We start from the raw sequence: 24,447 nt of genomic DNA on the forward strand, positions 1-24,447 counted from the left end.
GTATTTATATTATCACTCTTTCTTTCTACCATGCGTTTTTACAGTTTTTCTTGCAATAATGCTTAAGTATGAAAAACATTCTAGAGTGCTGATTAATAGAAATAATAAAAGGATCCATGAACAAATTAATGCATTTAAATATTCGTGAAGCCAGGGATGTTTTTTGGGAGGAGGAATAAAGTAATGACAGGTGAGCATCATTACGAATAAAGTCGTAATTAACCAAGGAAACAAATTGTACAGCTTACCAATTAAACCTATCGATTTGTCCATTCTTTCATGCAATATTGAGAATGTTATTGTTATGTTAAAAGTTGCAAACAGAAGCAAATATGGAACGTTTTTGTCTAAAATGGAGAGAGTGGTAAGGGAGAATGATGACAATATCGTCATATTTAAAGTTAACCAAGGAAACACGTCCATAAGAAGCAATGCAGGAGTGAGTGGTAAAATGATACTTTTTTCATGCACTTGCCATGAGAACAAAAAGAAAGAAAGTGATGATGCAAAGAGAGAAAGCTCGAATTTTTTTTTTGTTGGACTTTTTAAATTACTTAAACAAGACGGAATAAATCCCATTGAAGTTGCTGTTGTGCATATTTTAAGTGCCATTAATAAATTATGTTCACTCAACATAGCCCATTTTTTCAAGTTAAAAATGAAAATGTTTCCAAACCAAAAAGATGCAACATGATTTTCCCACGCACCTCTCCAAATAGGAATCACTCTTCTAACAATTGGGATCGCGAAGTTTAATCTAAATTTTACAAGTAGATAATCTAATTCAGTTATTGGATATATTTTAGAATAGTGTTCCGGTGTTTTAATACTGTCAATAATAAATGGAAATAGCAAAACAAATACAGTTATAAATCCTGTAGAAATGTAAATACATAACTTCTTAAATCGTTTTAAATTTCCATTTGTATTCACCAATTCTGATAAAAATATAAAAAAGAACCCAGGCAAAAAGTAGAGCATTGTTTGTTTAAAGAATATTGCAGAAACTAGTGCAATTATAGAGAACACTTTATTTCCAATATACAAAAAATTAATTGACCAAATTATTAATCCTATCGCGACACAGTTATATTGGAAGTGTGAATGATCAACATAAATATGGGGTACAGAAGTCAAAGAAACAAGAAGAAATAGATGAGAATCTTGAATGTTCCTTTGGGGGTTTGAAATAAACCAGTAGTATACTAGACTTGAAAAAAAAATTAAAATATCACTAATTAATACAGTTCCTCTCATGAACCATTTAAAGGATTCGCTTTCAAGTCCTTTAGAAGACTCCAACTCAACAAATTCATTAAAGCCTAAGTTATATGCAAAATAACCACATAACATACTGTGATAAGCAGTTAAAGGAGGGTAGTCCAAAGGCCAATATTTGATATTGTTGTGCTCATTATTAATATACCAATTATTTACTGGAAGATTTAACGTAACTTCCATCCAATGTCGTTGTGCCTCAAAATCACCAAATTTAGGTGGGTCCGATTGTCCGGAATAGTTGGAATACCCGATCAGCATCCTAATTAGCACCCCAATTAGCAATACCAACACGATTTTAGAGATATTATTTTTTTCCTTGTCCGTATGTAAATGGTTTAATGTAGTTTCTATTCTGTGGAGTTGTGTATAAAGCTTAGGTGGGTCCAACCGTTCAAAAGAATTTGAGTATTTTTCTAACACCCTGATTAGCCATAAAACTAAAAATGCCAAAACTACATAGTATACAATGTTGTTCTTGTTCCCAATAAACCATTTTAATATCGGGAGTCCGACTGAATTATTTACCCAATAGAATAGTGTCTCTAAATAACCGAAGTAGGATGGGTCTGATTGTGCAGAAATATAAGAATACCAAATGAACATCACGGCTAACACCTTAAAACAAAATCAAGGTAATTCTAATTGTATTTATAAAAATTAAGATACATAAAACCTAAAACTCTCTTTCAACCTGTTTTTAAGAATCATCAGGAATAAAAATTAGACTTAAAACACAGTAAAAAATTTACTTAGCTTTCCCCCAAATCTCAAGGGCAAATAATAACAATTGTTAATATTTTTCGTTAAATTTCATACCCTCCCCTTCTTTGACTTTTTTTTGCCTTTAAGATGTTACCGCCATACTCTTTTACATGCAAAAAGTCCTTTAGCGTATAAAATGAGATGTGTGATAATGAAATTCGCAGTTAACAGTAATAATTGGGTTTATAATATTTGAGTAAAACAAAGAATTTTATATGTTTTATTGTGAAAAAGGAGAATAGATTGGCAAACAAGAAATGAATTTTTGAAAATGATTGGCGGACGAGGAATGCTAAAGAATTAATAGTTCCGCGTTTCTGTCTAAACCCCCTTTATGCATTTCTTACATGTAAGAAGAAAACTGTGAACCTAGATTAAGAAAACTATTCGGGATTAACTTTTATTTTTTTTTTATCTGGGTGTTAATTGATTTTTTAATTCGGAATTGCGAATTAGCAATTAATATAAAAATATCTTAGGAATGAAAAAAGAATTGACTTAATGAGAAGTTGTTTAAATAAAAAGGAAAAAGCAAAAAGAAAAAATGAAGGAAAATGTAGATTTAATTGATAATCATAATTTTAAAAATTCTAATCAAGTAGGCATGGGCTTAAGAGAATCAGAAAAAAATGCAAAAAATAATGTGGAAAAAGATGTGGAAAAAGGCATAACAGAGAAGGCAGAGCAAGACCTGATAAAAAATGGGACGCATGAAAATTTAGATAAAACAAATGAATTATATGAGCAAAAAAATTCAGACGAAATAATAGATAAAAATAAGAATAGGATGAAGAAAAAATTTAAGTTTTCTAATAATGGAAATGTTATTTTGACTTTTTATACAATTATTGGATATTTTTTCACTTCAATAGCTATTATATACTATAATCACTGGTTATTTGACAAAGTTGCGCCTTTCCCTGTGTTTGCAACGTGGGTTCAACAAATTGTTGGAGTTTGTTGTTTCGGTTTGGTTACTTTGTCTAGAAAAACACCAGATGTTTCGAAAATATCAGGTCCTGGGAAGAAGAATAAATCTTCCGAGTCATCACAATCTAAAAAAGTGGGAAATTCTGTACAGGGAAATGGTACAAGCACTAATTGTACAACAAATGAGAACATCCCTGCAAAAGATCAGGAAACAGTTGTTGGTGACTCTGTGATTTTGGAAATAGAGGATGATAAAAAAGGTAGTAAGGAAGAAATGGAGGGCAACATAAAAATAAGCCAGGATAAGATTGAGATAGGTAATAAAAAAAAAGAGGATTTGTCAGGTATCCTCTTTGGAATAAAGAAAATAGTAAAGATTTTGCCAATGTCAATATGTTTCGTTGGACTTGTAGCCTTCGGTAACATATGTCTAAAATATGTTCAGGTTTCAACATATCAATTGGCAAGATCCGGATCTCTTATTTTTACAGTAATTGTTTCTTATTTAATGCTTGGACAGAAGCAAACATGGCAGTCAATTTTGGCTTGTGTAATTGTATGTGTTGGATTTTTGATAGGATCCTTAGATAGATCAAGTTTATCTGCAATGGGAATAATTACAGGTTTGGCTTCATCATTCTGTCAGGTGTTTTATAATGTGTTTATGAAGAAGTGCATGAATTACTTTAACGGTGATGCTATTGAATTAATGAAATATAATCAGTGTATTTCTACAATTCTTCTTATACCATGCATATTCCTTGCTAAAGAGACAGATTTGGTATTTAATTCACCTATTTTTGATATTAATCAGGCAGAATTTTTCAGATTGTGGGTTCTTCTGTTTATTTGTGGGTTGATTTCTATGCTTTTAAACTATTTCACATTTCTCGTAGTTGGTTATACTTCGCCCGTTACATTTAATGTTCTTGGAATGTTTAAAAGTTGTGCACAAACTGCAGGTGGATTTATTATATTTCATGACCATGCAACTCCGAATTCTATAACTGGTATTTGTTTAACATTAACAGGTTCTATTTGGTATGGATTCGCGAAATCTATGAATTGTAAGCCAAAAGATAAAGAGGCTGCCATTTTGGCAGTTGATGCTGAAAATAAAATATTAATCTGTAAGGAGGGATTGAACGAGGATGAGCTTGATGAAGAGATGACAGAAATGAAGGAATTGGAATACAAGGTTGCGATTTACGACGAAAAAACAGAGGATATAGTAGGTGAATCAATTAGCGAGACAAGTGATAATGTCAATTCTAACACTGCTTCAAATACTGAATTTGAGATAGTAAATGAATATCAATCAGACGACGCGAATATTGCTTGTAAGATTGATAGTAACAGCAATTTATACTCCTATAGTGACCCTACAATTAATACAAACAGCTCTAATGAAAAACTTGCTGAACCATCTTTGTCATTGAGTAGTTGTATTTCAGAGGAAAGAATCGAGCTTGTTGATAGAAAAGCAGCAGAAAATACTGATCTTATCAAAATGTTTGAGAAATTTGACAGCATTCCAAAAAAGGAAGTCAAAAAAAGCATATCAAAGATATCGGTTTCCTTGCCTGCGAGCGTTTGTAATTCTCCTATTTTAGAAGGGAGGCAAATTTCCGTTGATATAATATCAAACGATAGCAATAGAGCAGAGACTATGACTGAAAATAATATTTCATTGGATGTTAGTATTGCTATAGATTCTGAAAGAGGAGCAGTAAAAAATAATATCCCAGAAAAATGTAATTAGATATGATAAATAGTGTGAATTTATATTGTTAAAAGGTAAAGTAGCAAGTCAAATAGTTAGTCATTTGGTCTTTTTATCGTTAGTATTCGTGAAGAGAAAAGACAAAGGAAAGGTAAAATATTAATCTATAGGAATTGGCTAGTATTAAAGTAAGAATAGGAAAAGTTGTTAGATGAACTTTGTGTATTAAATGCAAATATATATACACGATATTTAATATTAAGGAATTATAGCTTTATAGGTTATATAACTTTTGAGTTTTTTTGTTTATTTTAGCTTTAGGTTTGTCATTTATAGATTTTGTCACAAAAATTACCGCCAACAAATAATGAGATGAGATTGAGAAGATAGAGGCCAGACTATTGGCGGGAATTGAACACACATTTTTTTTTTGTTCAATAAGGAAAACTATTCAGAAAAGGAGTAAGACCACAGAAAATTAATGTTGGGGAGAGTTTTTATGTTAGAGGTATATAGTATAATATTTGCTGATTGAAGTTTAGTTGGGGTTCTTGTTTTTACAAGAAATGGGGTTGGTACCTTCAATTGCAGCAAAAGGTACACTATATGTTTATTCTAGTATTCAGTCAGTAGTAATAGGAAACAAAGAGAGGCAGGTTCCACAAAGACCACCAGATCTAAACATAATTAGTTCTGGAGAGAGAGATAGAATTTCTGACGATTGGAGGTGGCTTGCATTAAAATCTGAAAAGCGTTTAAATAATTTGACAAAATCAAGCTCTTCATCTGAACAATTGAAGCAGAAATTGGGAAACACGTTTGACATTAATCAATTTTCATGTTTTGTTCCTAGAACTGTTTTGGAGGCGATAGCAGACAAAAGAATAGGTTATACTGATGATTTTGATGTCATTATAGAGAGTTTCAAGGGGGCGGTAGTATTTTGCGACGCATCTGGATTCACTGCACTAACTGCAGCTTTGGATAAACAGGTAAATGGTGCAGAAAGGCTGGGAGAATGTATTAATAACTTTTTTACTCCATTAATTCAAATTATACATTACTGGGGAGGTGACATAATTAAATTTAGTGGGGATGCTATTTGTGTTGTATGGCCTGTGGATGATGAAACAGCAAATATAAACTCCAATAATCCGAACATTGAAATAAGTGGAAACTCAGTAAATAAGAATTTAAATGAAAGTACGAATTTAACCAAAGAGAATTTGAACGCAATTTCTAAGTCGCAGGATTTTATAAATCAAGGGAATCAAAATACAGGCGATACATATTCTGTGGATATGTTTCATGCATGTAGACTAGCGTGTGAATGTTGCATGGATATACACAGAACACTACACAACTTCCCAACTCCAATACAAGGACGACATCTAACTTTACATATTGGAGTTGGGTATGGAAGAGTAACAATATTGCAGGTTGGAGGGGTAATGGATAGATGGGAATACGTTGTTGGTGGTCCTCCTTTCGAAGAGATTGCAATAGCGGAGCCACTTGCAAAAAGTGGCGAAACTGTAATTTCTCCATCTGTTTACAAAATATTGGGTAGGTGTGCAAACGTTGAATCTTGCGAAGCTAATCCTGAATTTAAGAGGTTAATTAATTTATTGTTGCCAAGACCACCACCTCCGCCTCCTTTGGCATCAATTCATATTGAAGATGAAGATGTTAATTTGCTTAGAAGATATATTCCACCTCCGGTTTATCGTTGCTTGTCCAGTGGTTATAATGTGTTTTTAAATGAAGTTAGAAGATTAACTTGTGTTTTTATTTCTGTAAGGGGATTGGATATATCAACACAATATGGCTCAAGAACAGCACATCAACTTATGCAACTTGTTCAAAGAGCAGCTTATACAATGGAAGGTAGTGTGAACAAGTTTCTTGTTGATGATAAAGGTGTTTTACTTTTGGTCATTTTTGGTCTTCCTCCGGTTTACCATTTAGATGATCCATTAAGAGCAGTATTTGCAGGTTTAAGAATATTAGATAGCATTAGATTTATGGGACTGAGTTCTGGGATAGGAATAGGGACTGGGAGAGTTTGGATAGGAACAGTAGGGTGTGAGATACGCAAAGAATATACGGCATTGGGGGATACGGTAAATTTGTCAGCAAGATTGATGGGTAGAGCAGGTGAAAATGAGATATTATGTGATGAAAATACGTTCGAAGCGTGTAGCCATGCAATGCAATTTGTGAGAAAAGAGTCTTTCTATCCAAAGGGAAAGGATGTTTCAATAAGTACGTTTTCACCTACTGGTATATTAACGAAAAGTCGTTTACAGAACAATGCTGTTGGTAATACTGAAAATCCAGATATTTGTGGATCTATTTCATCTTTAAATAAAGATAATCAAGCAGAGGTAGACGCAGTAAATATATTAATTGAAAACAAAAATTTTATTAATTCATCGATTTCAACTGATAATTCCGATGATCAAGAAATTTCATTGAATAGCATACAAACCTGGCGTGATTGGAGACCACTAAAAAAACTAAAAAGATTTTTTAGACCGAGGTATTCATATGGATTACCAGATGTTAACGATCCAAATTTCCGTGTAATTCCTGATTATATCATTGATGGCCCAACAAATGACAGATTTTTGGGTCCACTAATGCCGTGGGAATACTACGAACCTTGGGATCCGATATTGCGTCCAACAATAGATTTAGGTGGAGTAATGACTGTATACGGAAAAGAAAACTGTGGAATGGATGAAATAATTAAAAATATTATTCAGCTTGGAGAAAAACTTGAGAGAAGAGTTTTTTTATGTAGTAATATGCCTAATACACCATTTATTAATATAGGAAATGTTCCACTACTACCTTGGAAGACCCTTTGTACAGATATAGTTGAATCATGGAGAATAACAAAATCAAGAGAAAAAAAAGGGTTTTCAAATATAGATAGAGATAATTCAATATACGGTTTAGCTAAAGAGTTGACTCATCCATCTTTTCATTGGAGTTTACACAAGTTGAAGCCAGTATTGCAAGGTTTAGTTTTGCCATCTGAGCTGTCTGAGAATAAAGCTTTTTTGAAAATGACCAAAAAAAAGAAAAATAATGTGAAGGAATTTCTAAAAAATCCGTTTATGTTTGTTAAGAATACAACTACTGAGAATACTATGAATAAAGAGAACAACGAGAATGAACCATCAAAGGAAGATAGAAATACCTCCATCTCGGATGAAGAGGATTCTAATTACACAGAAGAGGGTGTTTCTGATGAAGAGCATGAAAAGGGATTGGGTCCTATAATAACTTCGTTAATAAATGGATTTTCAATGTACGAAAATAGTATTATTTGTTTACATGTAAAAACAGGAACTTGTTTTTATGCTGGGATGGAACAAGAGAGTTGGAAAATTGCCAGAATGATTGCTAGAATAGCAATGATTAGAAGAAAAAGAAAAATAGAGAGTGATTTTAGGGAGTTGAAAAAATGGAGAAGAAAGCATTCAAGAATATGTTTATTCTGTAAGGGATTTAAAAGACCAATTCAACATATTTCAAAAGATACGTTATATTTGTATAAAACAACCAAATGCACTCCGCCTCCTTTCAAGTCATCTCCTCCACTTTTATTTGTACTAATATGTAGCAATAACACAAATTCAGAGGAGCAGAACGAAATAATTCAATGGTCAAAAGAATGTAGTGCTTTTATCGAAGTACCAAAATTAACCCTTGAGGAGACTTCCAAGTTTATCGGTTATCAGTTTGGTGTTCAAACACAAATACCGTTTCAACTAGTCGAGTATGTTCACAGGATCTCTGCAGGGATTCCTGAACATATCAAATTAACGTTGTTACAGTTGCTTTCTCACAAAACTATTTCTGTAGAAACTTTGAATGATAAAACAGGTAATAGGGATTCAAAAGAATCAGAAGCAAGTGAATTTGAAGAGGGGAAAAGTATTTCTAGCAGTGTCGTTGACGACAATACTGCTGTTTGTGTTGCTAATTCTAATAATGACCCGAATGCTGGATCTATATTGGGATTAGGGCAAGGAAATGAATTTAAGTTTGGTATTAAAAACAAAAATTTTCTTGGTGATATTGAGTTCCTTTCTTCAAATACTTATTCATCAAATATCTCTTCTTCAATATCTTCAAACTCTGATTCTTCTTCATCAGGTGACAGTTCATCTGACAATTCCTCCAATAATTCAATCAAAAGAAAAAAGACAGTTAAGATTCCGAGATTCAGAACTCCGGGACCAAGGGAGTTGTTAGGAAATGATGGTTTACCTATAATTGGAATGAGAGGAGTGGTAAATAGATTTAAGAATGAGAATTCAACTTTAAAAAATAGAGAAGGCTTTCGTACGAAAGACCAGTCTGGAGATATTATTTTAAAAAGTTTTACTCAAGATAACAGAAAGGTAATTCGAATTATAGGCCAATTAAAAAAAATCCCTTTTGCTCCAGAAATAGTTGCTGACTGTATGTCAAAATTAGAACAGTTAGAACCTGACGAACAAATGGCAGCGAAAATAGCAAGTGCCTTTAATTTCCCATTTACGGCTGCGGAATTGCATGAGGTTTACCCTCAAAACAAATCTATTTCTGAATTCTTGAATATGATAAAGTCCATGGTTAACAGGGATGTACTTGAGGTTTGTGATAATATTAATTTTGGGTTAGATAGATCTAGACGTGGTTCTATTAATAGCGATCGTAATTCAAAACAGTTAGTGGCGTTGTTTGGTAATGAGCAAGATAAAAATACAAACATTGATGAAGATGACATCTATAGAGATGCTTCCAACTCTGTTACAGCTAATGACGTCATGCCTGAGTTATACTTAAAGGTGAACTCTTCTGATTATAACGATATGAGACCAAAAAATGATTCAATAGACGCAGAACAAATAAACAATTTATATATGGATGTAAGTATTAAAAAAGAAGCAAGAAATAGCGTAGGAGATTCTATTTTTAACATCAATATAATCCCTTCAGAGGATCATGCGATTAACTCTACAAATACAGACCAGAGCAGTGAGATGATGTCTTATTACATCGAATATTATCGCTTTCAGAGTATTGCTTTCCAAAGAGTTGTATCAGAATCACTACTTTCTGAAGAGAGGAAAAGACTTGCAAGAATATCAAGAAAAACTCTATCTAGAAGACTTTCAAAATTAAGTCCCTCCGCTAGGAGTGCCTCTCCTCTTTTACAGTCACCTACTGACTCAAATAAATACTTTGAGGCTCCAGACAATCCTAAGCCACCGTCTCAATTAAAACCCACTAGTCCGACAACAAATGAAATTCCTGCTCACACTTCCCTTTCACCTCACATACCTTCTCGATCCTCTCCCTCTCCACCTATTCCCCACTCTCCATCACCTCAATCCTCATCAAGCCATTCTTTAAATTTCAAAGAGGATCTTTTATAAAAAGAAACAGGTCAGAATAAACAAAGTATTCATTGAAATGTTTTTTTATTACATAAATTATTATAAATACCTCAGCAAATTTAAGTACAATATTCACAGATATATTTGAGATAAAAATTCAGAAACAGAATTTTTTAGAAGAAGACGTTAAAAATAGTCTTTACTATATGAAATAACAAAAACTACCGTTTAATAGTCAATATTTAATACAATGAAGGTAAATGTTGCCTTAATGTACTATTTCTTAGGTTTGAAAAAATTGTAGATGTATACATTTCAGTGTGATATTAGATAAATTTAATGAACAAACTTATAAATAAGAATTAATCAACAAAAATTTAATACTTTCTTTCTTATTAATCGATCAATGTCTCATTTATTAACCTTAAACAAAAAGTATAGTTCAATGATCCCTTTTTCGCTTCCAAAGTCTCGGATCTTGTGTTCACTCAAAAATAATATAATTACATATCTTTATTAAATTCAACAGTATCTTACCCATTAATAGTGACTATTGGCAGTCCTTGTGTTTTTGCCATGATGTTTCTCATGAATCTTGTTCTCACATCTTCCATGATTAAAGTTGTATCCACTTGGGCAGGAGAGAGAAATTTTTGTGTGTTCCGTTTTAGCACATTGGGAACCATCAGGTGTAAGTACCATACCATGTGGGCAAACTGGTAAAGCTGGTGTAGCTGCAAGGGAAACGCATTTGCCATGACCATCACTAGTTCCGGAAGGACACATATATGTTGTTTTTGCAGTAAGCTCTTGAATACATTGACCGTTTTCAAGATTAAAGCCATGGGGACACTTAAGCGAGTATGGTTTGCCAGTAGTAGCGGTGCAAAGACCAGTTGGAGGGACTTCACTTCCATCTGGACAAAATCCAATAAGAGCAGCAGTTTCAAATGAAATGCATTTGTGGTTTTTTAGAATTCCACTAGGACAACTTCTCGTTGGAACTTCTGATATGACTTTAACACATTGATCTCCTTGTCTGGAGAATCCGCTTGGGCACTCAATAAGTGCAGGTTTCATTTTTTCAGAAATACACTCTCCATTTCCACTTTCAATATATCCATATGGACATTGGATTAGTGGTTGTTCAGTAAGTAGATTGAAACATTTATTGTGATGTCCGTGCGGAGTTGAACCTGGTGGGCAGGATATTTCAGGTTCAACATTTGAAATACTTACACATTGACTTGATTCTAATTTGAAACCTTGTGGGCAGTCCTGAATAATAGGTCTCTCTTCCATTCTAATACATCTAGAGCCTGTTGCATCAAGTTCAAATCCTGCTGGACATGTAGGAACAACGGGAACGTTTGTAACAATAATGCATTTATGACCTCTTGGAATTGAACCTGCTGGGCATTGAGATATTGATTCAACTTGTACAAGTCTATTGCAAACTCCATCTTTAAGCTGATACCCTTTTTCACATCTCAAATTTGGTCTTGTTATATCAACTATTACACATATATCTCCTCTAAGTTCATATCCATGTTTACAGGAAAGCAATACCTCTACGCTTTCTGTTCTTGAACATTGAGCTATTTTTCCATGTCTGTCTATTGGATCAAAGCCCGGTGGACAGCTGTCTATTGGTTCAGTTGCAATGTCTCTGACACACTCCTGGTGCTTTCTTTGGAATCCTGGTGGGCACCTATAATCTGCCGAAAATTCTTTCATTGATATACATTCTTCTCCTGCTAATGCAAATCCATGTGGACATGTTCTCTCTGCCTGAACAGTTTGTCTTGTAATACAACGACCATTTATTAATTCAAATCCTGGATCGCATACTAAGACTGCAAGAGTGTATTCTTTCCTTACGCACTGACCCTCCCTAAGTTCATATTTCTTTGGGCAATTAACTGAGCTTGGAACATAAATAGTTCTCGTACATTGTTTACCACTTATTGAATATCCTTGTGGGCATTCTATCAATGGGGCAACTACATCTGTATTAGATTCATAATAATTCACATTTGTCGGGATTACATGATGACCATGTCCGTGCATATGTTGACCATGTTGTGCTTCTACATTTGAAATCATGAGAAATGCACCAAATGATATTAACGCTCCAAATAACTTCATTGTTATTTAATAACAGTTTTGACCTTTACTTCGTTTTTATTGAACCTTAATTCTCGCTTATGTATTACTTATACAAGAGTTATAAATATGTTGTTTTAATATTTAATACTGATTTTTCAGTCCAAAAATCAAATATAATTTTTTCAATTATTATATTATTTTCAAAACATAGAAAATAAACATATGCTTACTAAATATCATATATTAAATTAAAAATAGACTTTGTTCTCTTATTTCAATAAGATAAAAATAGTCTCGAACACGAGAATTTTCCGTTCTTTTTAACAAATTGACCTTAGTTGCATGAAATCCCATGTTAGCCTGTGGCGCCGTGTATGAACTCACCTTCCAGTCAGCCCTTTGTGTCACTAGTAGACTCAAATAGATCTCAAGGACGAGATCGGGGAAGAAGAATTGGAGACGCAGAACAAATAAATAAAAGGTATACAAATATTCGGGACTGTATGTTGATGGGGAATGAGTGAGAAAGAAAAGAGAATACAAAGTATATCAGGTATTAAAAACAAGCTACAAATTCTATAGAATTTAGTAATATTTCATATCCCAATAGATTTTAACATTAGTTAACACTTCTGAAAGTTGAAATACCACCCATATTTCTACTCACTTTTTACCATCGTCACTTTTTGTTGGGAAGAAAGTCAAACCGCAGCGACCACAACTTGTTCTATTGAAGTGTTGAGCCATAAAAACTCCTGCTCCACAAGTATCTGCTGGGCACTCACGACGTAATTTAACAACCTTGTCACCATCTACCTTGTAGTATTTAAGAACTGCCAGCTTTACTTTCTTCTTCTTGTGCTTGATTTTCTTTGGTTTAGTGAAGTTCTTCTTCTTCTTTTTAGCACCTCCAAATGTTAACTCTGAAAAATGAATTGTGGAATATTCATTAATACCTGCCTCCTCCAATGTGTCAACCCCCTCCAATGAGAGAAAACCACAATTTATAGATAGAGAATCGATGGAAATTCCTGAAATCTCACTAATTCTCAATTTTAATTCTTCAAAATTCATAGTTGGATCTACATCCAACGCAATAGTCTCACCGAGACCATACTTCAAGAATATTTGCATCTTCCAATAAATATTCAAAAGAGATGTAATTACTGATAATGACTAAGTGGCGACCTGCACCAAGACCTCTATAAAGTTACAAATACTTCTTCCCTTTATTTTTGAGACAAAATATACAGGAAAAAAACCCGGCACTCTCAATTAATATAATATTATTTGACTACCAATAATAAAATTACCCTATTGGAGCCTAATTACAATTTAATTATTAATTTACATAATTCAGAGACGTATTAAGTGTCAAAAAAATTGAACTTAGTGTAAATTGAGTACCGCTTTGTGGCGGCAAACACCTACCACCAATTTAAATATACATTATAAAACTAAATCAAAGATAGATCATCTATAAAACATTATCTGAAAATAGTCCATTACCTAATATATTTCAAACATTTCCCAGTTGACAAATAAAAATAAACACACAACCACTAAAGTTGTGGTATTCACAAATTATTATCATTTCTTTGCCGACGACCTTGTTCCCTTTTTACTAGTTGTTGATATAGGAACTGGTTCACCCTTTTCTTTTGCTGATTTCGAATTGCTCCTCGTTGTTCTTCTTGAAGTAGTACCTTTAGTTGCTTCCCGTTCTTTATCCTTTGATTGTTTCGTTGACACTTCAGGAACATCTGATGTAGTCTTCCTTGTTGGTGTTTTAGACTTGGCGGAAGATCTGGTATTTCTTGTACTTACCCGTTCAGTGTTAGTAGCCGATAAATTCTCTTTACTCAAAGCTGCAGATCTCGTTAGTCTTCGAGTAACCTTTTTTTGAGTTTGTTTTTTCGGTTCATTTTTCAGGTTTATTGAAATTATCCATATTCCAAAAAAAGCCACTATAATTATTCCAATCACGTATTTCAATGGTAATTCTTGAATTACCATCATATTTTGAATAATTTAATGTAGTCCCTATAATCCTTATATTTTCTTGGTGTCTCCTGCAGAATACTCAATCTGCGATATACCAAGTGAGTTTATAATCCTAATTCTTCCATAAACTTCTATTGGAATAATTAGCGATCTATTACACCTTCCACATGCTTAAGAAATTATTATAACATATTATATATGTGGAATACGTATTTATTTTTACTTTTGCCGCCTAAATTTTTTATTTGAAACTTGTATGAATTATTGTTTGAAATAGCATGTTAATAAAAAAAAATCAGTAACCCTCATAGTTTTCTTGTTAGAAAAGTCACCATTAAATTGATTTATGTATTGGTCTCTACTATTGCTAAAAAACTATGTCTAAATTGATCGTATCATATTTTTTCCCCCATTTAATCGGCAAATTACTTTCTGACATTAATTTTATTTGCATATTTGTATATTGATTTCAATTTAACAAGCAAGAGTATTTTTTTCATTCCAATTTCTAATATTTATGTTTGCTTAATCTAAAATTATATTTGACAGTTTATCTACTATCGTTACCTAAATCAGGCGCCATATACCATTTTAATTCTCCCTATTGATCAAAAAAGAGGTAACGAATTAGAGCGAAGATTTGTATTGGAAACAAATTCCAAATAATTTTCTATCTCTAGGATTTCTGTAAAAATTTCATTTCTTCATTGTTTTATAAGAAGATGAGTACTCTTTTATTTAACAGGTCTTTGACCGAAATGTGTATTTTAATATTTATCTCCATTATATATGGAATTAATTGCTATGGATATATTAATTCATCTACCTATACAGATATTATATATGATGACTACGGCTACTTAATTAGATCTAAGGTTTCAGATGTTAAACCCATGGGGATGTTATCTCACTTTAGTCGTTCTGAAACGCCAAAATATACTATATTTTTATTTAACGTTTTTTCAACTAATAGTATTATAAAAAACTTAAATAAAAAAATGTATGTACACCTTGTACGTCATTTGGATCACTATGACACTAATTTTAGTGAGAGTTTACAAATTATATCTCCAAATACCTATCCAAATGTAAGATCTGTTTATTCGATGCTTGGTAGAGGAAGGTATGAATCATTGAGTTCTGGGACAGTTCCAGAGGATAGGTATATCTCAACTACAGTATCTGCCGTTGCGTTTATTAACAATCTTGTCAGAAAGGGTATAGTTGATTCACTAGAAAATTCTGCCATATATGGAAGCTGTGTTGGTGGAATTATTGGTTCTGCAGCTTCTACTGCAATGAAATCATCTTTAGGTGCTGTTGTACTAAACGGATCTGCCATGTTCATGCCTGATGTTGTGAGAGTAAGGCTTGCAAGAAAATCGGCTCTAGCAAATGTAAAATACCTTATTATACATAGCACATCCGATAGTGTAATTCCATTTGTTCACGCGGAAAACACTCGCAATTCGCTGGTTAAATGGGGATCTTCTGTACATTTTATGAAGTATGAAGGAATCAGTCACGTACAAACTATGATAAAACATAAGTATACAGGGTTTAGATTTATCGCCTCTGTATTAATTAGAAGACCAGAGATATTTAGACCTCAGGACACTGAAAATGCAGAACTTTTGAACAGGACAAAATCGAGGGTAGATAGAAGTTCAATCGTCCCGATTGTTCCACGAAGGAACGAGACAGAAACCATAAAATCGGAATATGATAAAGCAGAAAATTTAATTAACTCTCACACTAGTGCTTCTGGAGAGAATTTTCTTGTTTTGGAAAAAGATAATGTTCTTGTTATTACTAGTGACAGTCCGCAGTAAGTGCATTTCTGTTATAGTCTCTCGTTTATTATGGTAGTCTATAGCTTTTTTTTGTTCATAAATAGAACTTATATTAATTATCTAATACTTCATATTTTATGTTTGTTTTATCTATTTTGAAATTGTTCTAAGACAGTAATTGTCTTGTAGGACATGTTAAGCGGGTTATACAGAACTGCAATTTAAAATAGGAACAGGAAATTTATACAAGAGAACCAAAATGTTATCAAAATACTTGTATAAGCCACTTTCCCTAAATCTTTCAATGAACATTGGAAAAGTAGCATTTATGTCCACTGTTAGTTCAAAACTGATTAAAAAGCGGCCAATGTATTTTGACTATCAAGCAACGACTCCACTTGATCCAAGGGTTCTGGATAAGATGATGCCGTTTTTCACCGAAAAATTCGGAAACTCACACTCAAGAACTCATGGGTACGGGTGGGAGGCTGAGGATGCAGTTGAGTCCGCTAGAAAAAATATATCCGAACTTATTAAATCACAACCTAAGGAAATAATATTCACTTCTGGTGCTACTGAATCAAACAACACAATAATAAGAGGAGTATGTGATATATATGGAGATATTAAAAATAAAAAGAACCATATCATTACTACTCAAATTGAACATAAGTGTGTATTATCAACAATGCGCGAGTTAGAGCTTAAGGGATTTAGAGTAACATATTTGAATGTAAATAAAAAAGGTCTTATTTCACTTGAGGATCTAGAGAAATCAATAATACCAGGAGAAACTATTCTTGTGTCAATAATGCATGTAAATAATGAAATAGGAGTTGTTCAGCCTATGGAATTAATAGGAGAACTTTGCAAAAAGTACGGTGTCTTGTTTCACAGTGACGTGGCTCAGGGTTTAGGTAAATTAAACATTGATGTAAATAAGTGGAATTCTGATTTTTTATCGCTTTCTGCTCATAAAGTTTACGGACCGAAAGGAATAGGGGCGTTCTACATTAGAAGCAAGCCTAGAAGAAGAATTAAACCACTTATTTTTGGAGGTGGTCAAGAACGTGGAATGAGATCTGGTACAATGCCAGTTCCACTTGTTGTAGGATTCGGTGAGGCTTGTAGAATAGCACTTGAAGAAATGAATATTGATTCAGCGCACATTAAGATGCTTTATGATAAACTATATAGAGGTATTACTTCTAGACTCTCTGATGTTGAATTGAATGGTTGCGGAGTTAATCGCATGTTCGGAAATCTAAATCTAAGTTTCAAAGGTGTAGAAGGTGAGTCACTAATGATGAGATTGTATTCAATGGCACTTTCTTCTGGAAGTGCCTGTACATCTGCATCACTTGAACCCTCCTATGTTCTAAGAGCAATAGGTGTAAACGAGGACGTTGCACATACATCCATTCGTTTTGGAATTGGAAGATTTACTACCCATGAAGAAGTTGACAAAGCGGTTAAAGATGTTGTCGAATCTGTAAATCAACTTAGAGAAATGTCTCCTCTTTGGAATTCAGAAACAAATTCTAGTGATATCGATGAAGAGTCATTGAAGTGGACATAACTAATATGTTACTAGAAACATTCAACCTAGAAGTAGGAAATGAATTATGTACCAAACTAATCTTTAAATTATTAGACAATTCACAATTTAATACAGAAGTAATGTTTTTTAATGAGTAAATTCATTTTTTAAATTTTCTTTTTCATGTTTTTTTATATTTAAATCCGTATTGTCAAATATCAGCAATTGGAACTTGGCGCCTTGTAGAACTAGATACAGTTACCTGTAATCAGTTAAATTTGAATAATTGTTTGCATCCATGGGTTCTGTTAGAGTATTATTCTTAATATTTGTATTTTTTTGTTCGGGAATCTTAGCGGAAATTAATCTAAATGGGGAAACCATTGATATTGAACCTTCTGATTATAACTATCTTATAAATCTGAAGAATAGTGTAAATCCAGTGAAATTAGGCACATTTGGACATTTAAGTAGAACAAAAACACCAAAATATACTGTCATTTTTATGCATGGGTTCGTAATAAGAAGTGACACATTTTATCCGTTAACTCATAAGTTTTTTGTGAGGTTAGTAAGACACTTGGATCATTACGATCAGTCTTATAGTAACAATGTTCAGTTAATAGCACCAAATTGGCATAAAGAATTCATTCCATATTCAGAACAAGTTCCCCAAGAGATGATATCAGCCTTTAGATCTGGAAGACCGGACCCTAATCAATATCTTATTCAGACAGTAAGTATAATTGCATTTATAAATAGTCTATTAAGACGCGGTGTAATACATTCCCTTGAGTTTACGGGGATACATGGAAACTGTTTAGGTGGAATTATTGGAATTGCTGCTTCACTTGGATTAAGATCTAATTTGGGAGCTGTTTCAATATGCAGTTCCGCTCTGTTCCATCCAGATTTAATAAGAAGGAAGATTTTGAGAAAGTCATGTCTGAAAGCATCATTTTTAATTATTCAAGCTGAAGGCGACCAACTTATTTACCCGAAGTTTTCAACAGTAACCGAAGCTGTTTTAAAAGAATGGGGTGCTAAAAATGTTATTTTACACAAAGCTAAAGGAGCACATTTCCCCGTTATGGCCCAACACTTGTATACTGGATTTAGATTTATCGCTTCTGTATTGTGTAAAAGACCTGAAATATTCAGACTAGAAGATTCGTACAACAAGAAACTTATTGAAATGACAAAGAGGAGAGTGGAAGACATTAAAACTATTGTACCTATTGTCGAAAACGAAGCAAATATAAAAAGCAAACTATGACAATTCTTTTCTAATACGTGAAAAATTGTTGCATAAGAGACGATTGTTTACGTAAATAAATCACTTTATTATTTCAAAGTATTTAATTGGCGGTACCAAGTACGATGCATTGGTGTAGTTAAAAATAAACACTAAAGAGAAGGGACCAATACTTCTCTAATTATGATATTTTCTTTTTTCAATTTTTTTGGTTGGATGTGATTACCCCTTCATATTGCTTAATTAGCTTGATTTTTTAAAGTTGTTATTTTTAATTTTTTTTTTATTTGAAATTTTTATCGTGTATACGTATTTTCCGCCACCGGAGAGTCTTCTCTTTTCTTTTCAAGTTGCAAAGAGTCAGTAACTGATGAAGTCAAATGTCTTTAATTTATTATTTTTAATACTTTTGATCCAATGCCTTTTGTTTGTATTTAAATGTTCTCCGATAAATTATGACGTATTTGAACCAAATGTATCCGTTAAAAGAGGAGTTGAAATAATAGAAGACAATGCAACTCAGGGAAAAATTCATTACTCGCTACCAAACGAAGTGTTTTATTCTTCTGAAAATTATAATCTTTTAATCCCAATAAGCTTGGTCTACTATGGTGATTATATTAAAAGTGACTATGAATACATCTCATCAAAATTAAAATACAAGCCAAAGACAATAGGTATTTGTGGTCATTTTGTTCCAAAAAACAAAACTCCTAAATATACCATTATAGCTACATATGGTGCACTCGATACATACACGTGTTCAGAAACATCAATAAAGTTTTTTAGGAAGTTTGTTAACTACTCAAACTATATTCTGGGTCCTGAATTAGCAGAAAATTCACAAATTATCGTTATCGATTGGTTTAGACTGGTTATGGCATACCAATCAATGGAGCATAAATTTAAACGTGAAATAGATTGGATCAAAATGATAGTTAGATACTACACAAGCACTCCAAAACATAAAGATGTTATTGTTCCTGCAATTAGTACCGCAGCACTTATTAACAAACTTGCTAGAATAGGAGTTATTCCTTCAATGTCTAACACAGGATTGTATGGATTATGCGTTGGTGGTCTGAATGCCGCTCTTTCAACCCTACTACTAAATAGTGACTTGAACATAGTTACCATTAATGGTCCTCCACTTTTTATTCCTAAGAAACTAGATAAACTATTAAGAGATAAAGTTAGAAGCGGGATCGGAACAAAATACTTTGTAATATTTGGAAAAACAGACAGAGTTTTCAACCATAGGAGACATGGAAAGAGTCTTGCGAAATTTATATCAAAATATGCCAATAATGTTGACTATTTAAAAGTTCAAGATAATCATGCTGGTGTAACTTCGACACACGTCTTTACATGTATTGGAGTAATTGCAACCTCACTCATTAGGAAAACGTACTCAATAATATTGTTTAAAAAAGAGAAGTACGCAGAAATACCGAAGAAATTCTCTCCAAATGCTTGGAAAAGATACGTTATGTACGACCCTAAAGCCAAACAAAAATTAAATGTTTAAATTTGTTGAATCAACTACCTCGTTTTTTGGCCGCTTAATTCATAGCGGTGTGTTTCTCGTGATTTATTTTTTGTTGTGAAGGCCAATATAAGGAATGAATATAAATGATGTTAATGCAACAGTTAAGACTGCTTTCTGTAACACCAAAATTGCGGAAGCATTTGCAGCTGCAGTAGTTGAATCGTCTAAACAGAACGATTCTACTGTAAAAACAGAGTACAACTCCGATATTCAGAAACTCACAGATGAATTACAGTCAGTAAAGGAAACTCTCTCTGAAATTGAGAAGCATATTTTTAAAGCACCAGTAAAGGGGGAAAATATAAATTCGGAAAATATTGAATATGACGATGAAACTCCACAGACAAAAACAAACAGGGATGGCAATATGCGTCATATGGAATGGGAGGCACTGCAAAAGTATCTATACGACCGTTTTAGTGAACAGGCAGGATTAGAGACTAGAATAATAGAATTGGAAGGTTCAATAATAAGGGAAAAAGAATCTCTAACCCAAAGCAAGAATGAGCTCTCTGCTATTAATATGAATTTGGAAGCAAGCACCGAACAAATGACCACGCTATTACATCTAATAGGTATCCAGAAGGATGAAATAAGCAATATAAAGAGTAAGATACAAGATTTAGAAAATAAGATCAACGATCTGGATGAAAAAGTAAATATTAGCTGTAAAATAAGCGAGAGCATTGCAAATCTTCCAAACTCTATTATGGACGCCTTCGAGACCCAGACTAAATCATGGGATGGCTTCTCAAAGACGATAAACCAGGTTAGTAGAGATATTGATTTTATTATAGATAAGAACTCTGGGACGTTTGAAGAAAATGGAGGTGTTGATGAACTCGCAGGTGTACTAAAAGTTCTAGTAAATGCTATGAAGAGTTTAAGACCAGTTGCTTCATATTCAGGTATTAATTGACGCTTCAATCCCTTATATAACTCTCTTTATGGAGTTTTTTTGCTTGGCATCTCTCCCTTAGCAATTCCTCCGGAATGCACGTGTATAAAATATTTGTATGTATTTTTCCATCTTTGTTTAGTTTAACTTGATTATCTAGCATCAATGCATCTCTGTTTATTTTCTCCCAGTTTACTGAAATTGTATCATTTTGTATCGTTGATATTATATATAGTCTCTCAGAAACTGGTTCTAAACCAGTATTTTTCTTTATTTGGTCCATTGTCTGGGCTCTTATCCAAAGACTACAAACCTCTATTAAACAGCTTGTTTTTTTTAGTGTAAATATAACCTAAATAATAAAATTGAACAATTAATTGTTCATTAATACTACAACTTAATCAAAATATTAACTAACCAATATTAAAGTATATATTATTTGTCTAAATACAATCACTATTCTTTAAAACAAAATAATTTTGTTTTACTCACATGAAGTCCAGATTTGAAAAAAAAAAATTCACAACTATTATATATACTGTTCTCAATAATAATTATCTTTCCTATTGCTCAAATAAGGATAGAATACTGCAGAGATTGATATTTGCCTTTTCTCACTGCACATCTTATGTGTAATTCAAATATTGCTTCCATGCGGATTAAGTCTAATAAAAAAGTAGGCGGGTATAGTCCGAAATTCTAGTCCACAAAAAAAATTTTAAAAAAACTTTCTAAAGAAAAAGAGAGAAAATCCTGTTTTATGGAATGCAACTTTTTAAATCACTTGTGGTGTGTAACGTATCTAAAGTTACTGCAGTAGTTGTTTATTTAGTACTAGAGGTAAATCCTTAAAACATAAATTTACCCGTAATTTATTACAATGCCAGAGACCGCGCTCAAACGGAATTGGTTTCCGCTCGCTCCCAATGGTATCGTCTTTCGCGTTCCTGGTGAAAAAATAATTGATGAGAGAAATGGCTGAAAAGGAGATAGCTGCTAATGAAAAGCAAGGTGCGGACAGTAAGAAGACTGCTGCATATATTCCCCCACATAGAAGACAACAGGGTATTAGGGATGATTCAAAATCTGGTTCTTTTAACAATGGGAATGGGTTAGTTTCTACATCCAGTGGTAACCAAAAGAATAACCTTAGTAAAAACAATTGTGACACCAAGCGTGGTGATCAAAACGGTAATTTTGGATATGGAAGACAGGGTAATTCATACGCAAATGAAATTAATCAAATAGTTGATCGTTTCAGTGCATTGGGAGGGAGGACTTCTTATCCTTCAGGTAATAGATACCAATATGGAAACTCAGGAGCGTTGGGAGGTGACAGATTTGGTGGATTTAACGACAAATATCAGGATAACAGAAATTATCCTAGATACAGTGGGAGAAATCGTCAAAGTGTATCTGGAACAGGTTGGGATGTTAGAGATGGGAGGTCATATTATCGCGATGATGAAGAGAAGATATTCTCAAAGTCCAAGGAACATAGGACAGGTATTAACTTCGATGCATATGATAACATTCCAGTGGAGATGACAGGGTCTGACACTAATAAAATTAGACCTATGCAGAATTTCATGGAGCTTGACGGAATTCATGAAATTTTATTGGATAATATTAAACGTGTTAAATACGAAAAACCAACACCTGTACAAAAGTTCTCTATTCCAACAATCTTATGTGGAAGAGACTTAATGGCCTGTGCCCAGACAGGGTCAGGCAAAACTGCTGCCTTTTTGTTTCCAATAGTAATGAGAATGTTACACGATGGTCCACCGCCGACTCCCCAACAGTCTTCTCTCAGAATAAGACGCATGGCTTATCCAGTTGCACTTGTTCTTTCTCCTACACGTGAACTTGCAATCCAAACATATGAGGAATCAAGAAAATTTTGTTTTGGTACTGGAATAAGAACTAATGTTTTGTATGGTGGAAGTGAAGTTAGAAGTCAAATAATGGATTTAGACAGGGGATCTGACATTGTTGTTGCAACTCCTGGAAGACTTAGAGATTTAATTGATAGAGGTAAAGTAAATCTGATGTTGATTAAATTTTTGATTTTGGATGAGGCAGATAGAATGTTAGATATGGGTTTTGCTCCACAAATTAGAGAAATTGTGGAGGATTATGATATGCCTCATAGCTTGGATGGAAGACAAACGGTTATGTTTAGTGCAACATTCCCAAGAGAGATTCAACAACTAGCAAAAGACTTTTTACATAACTACATATTTTTAACAGTAGGCAGAGTTGGAGCTACAAGTGGTTCCATTGTTCAACGAGTTGTCTATGCAGAAGAAGATCACAAGCCTCGTCTATTAGTAAAACTCTTAATGGAACAAGGAGAAGGCCTGACTGTTGTTTTTGTTGAAATGAAACGAAGAGCAGATCAAATTGAGGACTTTTTAATTGACCAAAACTTTCCTGCTGTATCAATCCATGGAGATAGGTCTCAACAAGAACGTGAACATGCTCTTAGACTTTTTAGGAGTGGCCAGAGACCAATTCTTGTCGCAACTGATGTTGCTGCCCGCGGACTTGACATTCCAAATATTACCCATGTCATCAATCTTGACATGCCTTGTAACATAGATGATTATGTTCATAGAATCGGTAGGACTGGAAGAGCAGGTAATTCAGGTTTAGCTACTTCCTTTGTAAACGAGAACAACAAGCCAATACTTAGAGACTTGTTGGCGGCTTTAGAAGAAAGTGGCCAGGACGTTCCAGAGTGGTTCCAGGATATGGTAAAGTCTTGCACTGCGTCCTTTGGCAGATACAGCGGTAAATTTGGTAAATCCGCGCCTGCTCCAAATATTCAAAAGGTTAGCAGAGCTGCTCATAGTTTTGGAAGCGTAGATATTAGAAATTCACAGGGAGGTAACTTTGGAGGTATTAACAATTATGGTGGTGGCCAGGGAGTCTCCGTTCCTGGTTCTGGGCAATATTCTGGGAATGAATTAACTAAAAATAAGAGAGGACATTCAGGAAACCCGTTCAATTCGGGATCCGGTAACGGAAATAATGCTTCTCACTCTAGAGTCACTAATAGAGAGTTTGATCATGATGACGCATGGTAGACTACGGAGATACATTTAATATCCATTAATATCGTAATTAAAAAAAGTTTTAAGCAATAAAGGTAAAAGTTAAATTCTTTTAATTTGAAACTTATGGTTTATTAGGCTATAA

At 33.5% G+C, this 24,447-nt stretch overlaps 12 protein-coding genes across 12 annotated transcripts; 8 read left to right on the forward strand and 4 right to left on the reverse strand.

Moving 5' to 3' along the window:
* Positions 1 to 12: 12 nt before the first annotated feature.
* FG386_003340 (glucosyltransferase) lies at positions 13 to 1,884 on the reverse strand (the record flags this gene model as incomplete). Its single annotated transcript, XM_067342760.1, has 1 exon — positions 13 to 1,884. The coding sequence occupies one exon, from the start codon at positions 1,882 to 1,884 to the stop codon at positions 13 to 15; it is 1,872 nt and encodes a 623-aa protein (XP_067196033.1).
* A 703-nt stretch (positions 1,885 to 2,587) lies between these two features.
* FG386_003342 (uncharacterized protein) lies at positions 2,588 to 4,735 on the forward strand (the record flags this gene model as incomplete). The annotated part of the gene is made up of 1 exon (XM_067342762.1): positions 2,588 to 4,735. The coding sequence occupies one exon, from the start codon at positions 2,588 to 2,590 to the stop codon at positions 4,733 to 4,735; it is 2,148 nt and encodes a 715-aa protein (XP_067196035.1).
* A 527-nt stretch (positions 4,736 to 5,262) lies between these two features.
* Positions 5,263 to 10,134, forward strand: FG386_003343 (SgcA; the record flags this gene model as incomplete). The annotated part of the gene is made up of 1 exon (XM_067342763.1): positions 5,263 to 10,134. The coding sequence occupies one exon, from the start codon at positions 5,263 to 5,265 to the stop codon at positions 10,132 to 10,134; it is 4,872 nt and encodes a 1,623-aa protein (XP_067196036.1).
* Positions 10,135 to 10,635: 501 nt separating this feature from the next.
* Positions 10,636 to 12,243, reverse strand: FG386_003344 (oocyst wall protein 6; the record flags this gene model as incomplete). The annotated part of the gene is made up of 1 exon (XM_067342764.1): positions 10,636 to 12,243. The coding sequence occupies one exon, from the start codon at positions 12,241 to 12,243 to the stop codon at positions 10,636 to 10,638; it is 1,608 nt and encodes a 535-aa protein (XP_067196037.1).
* A 624-nt stretch (positions 12,244 to 12,867) lies between these two features.
* On the reverse strand, positions 12,868 to 13,338 carry FG386_003345 (ribosomal protein S27a; the record flags this gene model as incomplete). The annotated part of the gene is made up of 1 exon (XM_067342765.1): positions 12,868 to 13,338. One exon carries the CDS (start codon positions 13,336 to 13,338, stop codon positions 12,868 to 12,870), a length of 471 nt encoding a protein of 156 aa, XP_067196038.1.
* Positions 13,339 to 13,794: 456 nt separating this feature from the next.
* On the reverse strand, positions 13,795 to 14,223 carry FG386_003346 (uncharacterized protein; the record flags this gene model as incomplete). Its single annotated transcript, XM_067342766.1, has 1 exon — positions 13,795 to 14,223. The coding sequence occupies one exon, from the start codon at positions 14,221 to 14,223 to the stop codon at positions 13,795 to 13,797; it is 429 nt and encodes a 142-aa protein (XP_067196039.1).
* Positions 14,224 to 14,930: 707 nt separating this feature from the next.
* Positions 14,931 to 16,040, forward strand: FG386_003347 (uncharacterized protein; the record flags this gene model as incomplete). Its single annotated transcript, XM_067342767.1, has 1 exon — positions 14,931 to 16,040. The coding sequence occupies one exon, from the start codon at positions 14,931 to 14,933 to the stop codon at positions 16,038 to 16,040; it is 1,110 nt and encodes a 369-aa protein (XP_067196040.1).
* A 220-nt stretch (positions 16,041 to 16,260) lies between these two features.
* On the forward strand, positions 16,261 to 17,580 carry FG386_003348 (NifS-like protein; the record flags this gene model as incomplete). The annotated part of the gene is made up of 1 exon (XM_067342768.1): positions 16,261 to 17,580. The coding sequence occupies one exon, from the start codon at positions 16,261 to 16,263 to the stop codon at positions 17,578 to 17,580; it is 1,320 nt and encodes a 439-aa protein (XP_067196041.1).
* A 259-nt stretch (positions 17,581 to 17,839) lies between these two features.
* Positions 17,840 to 18,817, forward strand: FG386_003349 (uncharacterized protein; the record flags this gene model as incomplete). The annotated part of the gene is made up of 1 exon (XM_067342769.1): positions 17,840 to 18,817. The coding sequence occupies one exon, from the start codon at positions 17,840 to 17,842 to the stop codon at positions 18,815 to 18,817; it is 978 nt and encodes a 325-aa protein (XP_067196042.1).
* A 349-nt stretch (positions 18,818 to 19,166) lies between these two features.
* Positions 19,167 to 20,324, forward strand: FG386_003350 (uncharacterized protein; the record flags this gene model as incomplete). Its single annotated transcript, XM_067342770.1, has 1 exon — positions 19,167 to 20,324. The coding sequence occupies one exon, from the start codon at positions 19,167 to 19,169 to the stop codon at positions 20,322 to 20,324; it is 1,158 nt and encodes a 385-aa protein (XP_067196043.1).
* A 94-nt stretch (positions 20,325 to 20,418) lies between these two features.
* Positions 20,419 to 21,264, forward strand: FG386_003351 (uncharacterized protein; the record flags this gene model as incomplete). Its single annotated transcript, XM_067342771.1, has 1 exon — positions 20,419 to 21,264. The coding sequence occupies one exon, from the start codon at positions 20,419 to 20,421 to the stop codon at positions 21,262 to 21,264; it is 846 nt and encodes a 281-aa protein (XP_067196044.1).
* A 953-nt stretch (positions 21,265 to 22,217) lies between these two features.
* Positions 22,218 to 24,335, forward strand: FG386_003353 (DEAD box polypeptide; the record flags this gene model as incomplete). Its single annotated transcript, XM_067342773.1, has 1 exon — positions 22,218 to 24,335. The coding sequence occupies one exon, from the start codon at positions 22,218 to 22,220 to the stop codon at positions 24,333 to 24,335; it is 2,118 nt and encodes a 705-aa protein (XP_067196046.1).
* Between the last annotated feature and the right edge of the window lie 112 nt (positions 24,336 to 24,447).

The sequence above is a fragment of the Cryptosporidium ryanae genome (genome assembly GCF_009792415.1).
Source record: "Cryptosporidium ryanae isolate 45019 chromosome Unknown contig_7, whole genome shotgun sequence".
Classification (NCBI taxonomy): Eukaryota; Apicomplexa; class Conoidasida; order Eucoccidiorida; family Cryptosporidiidae; genus Cryptosporidium; species Cryptosporidium ryanae.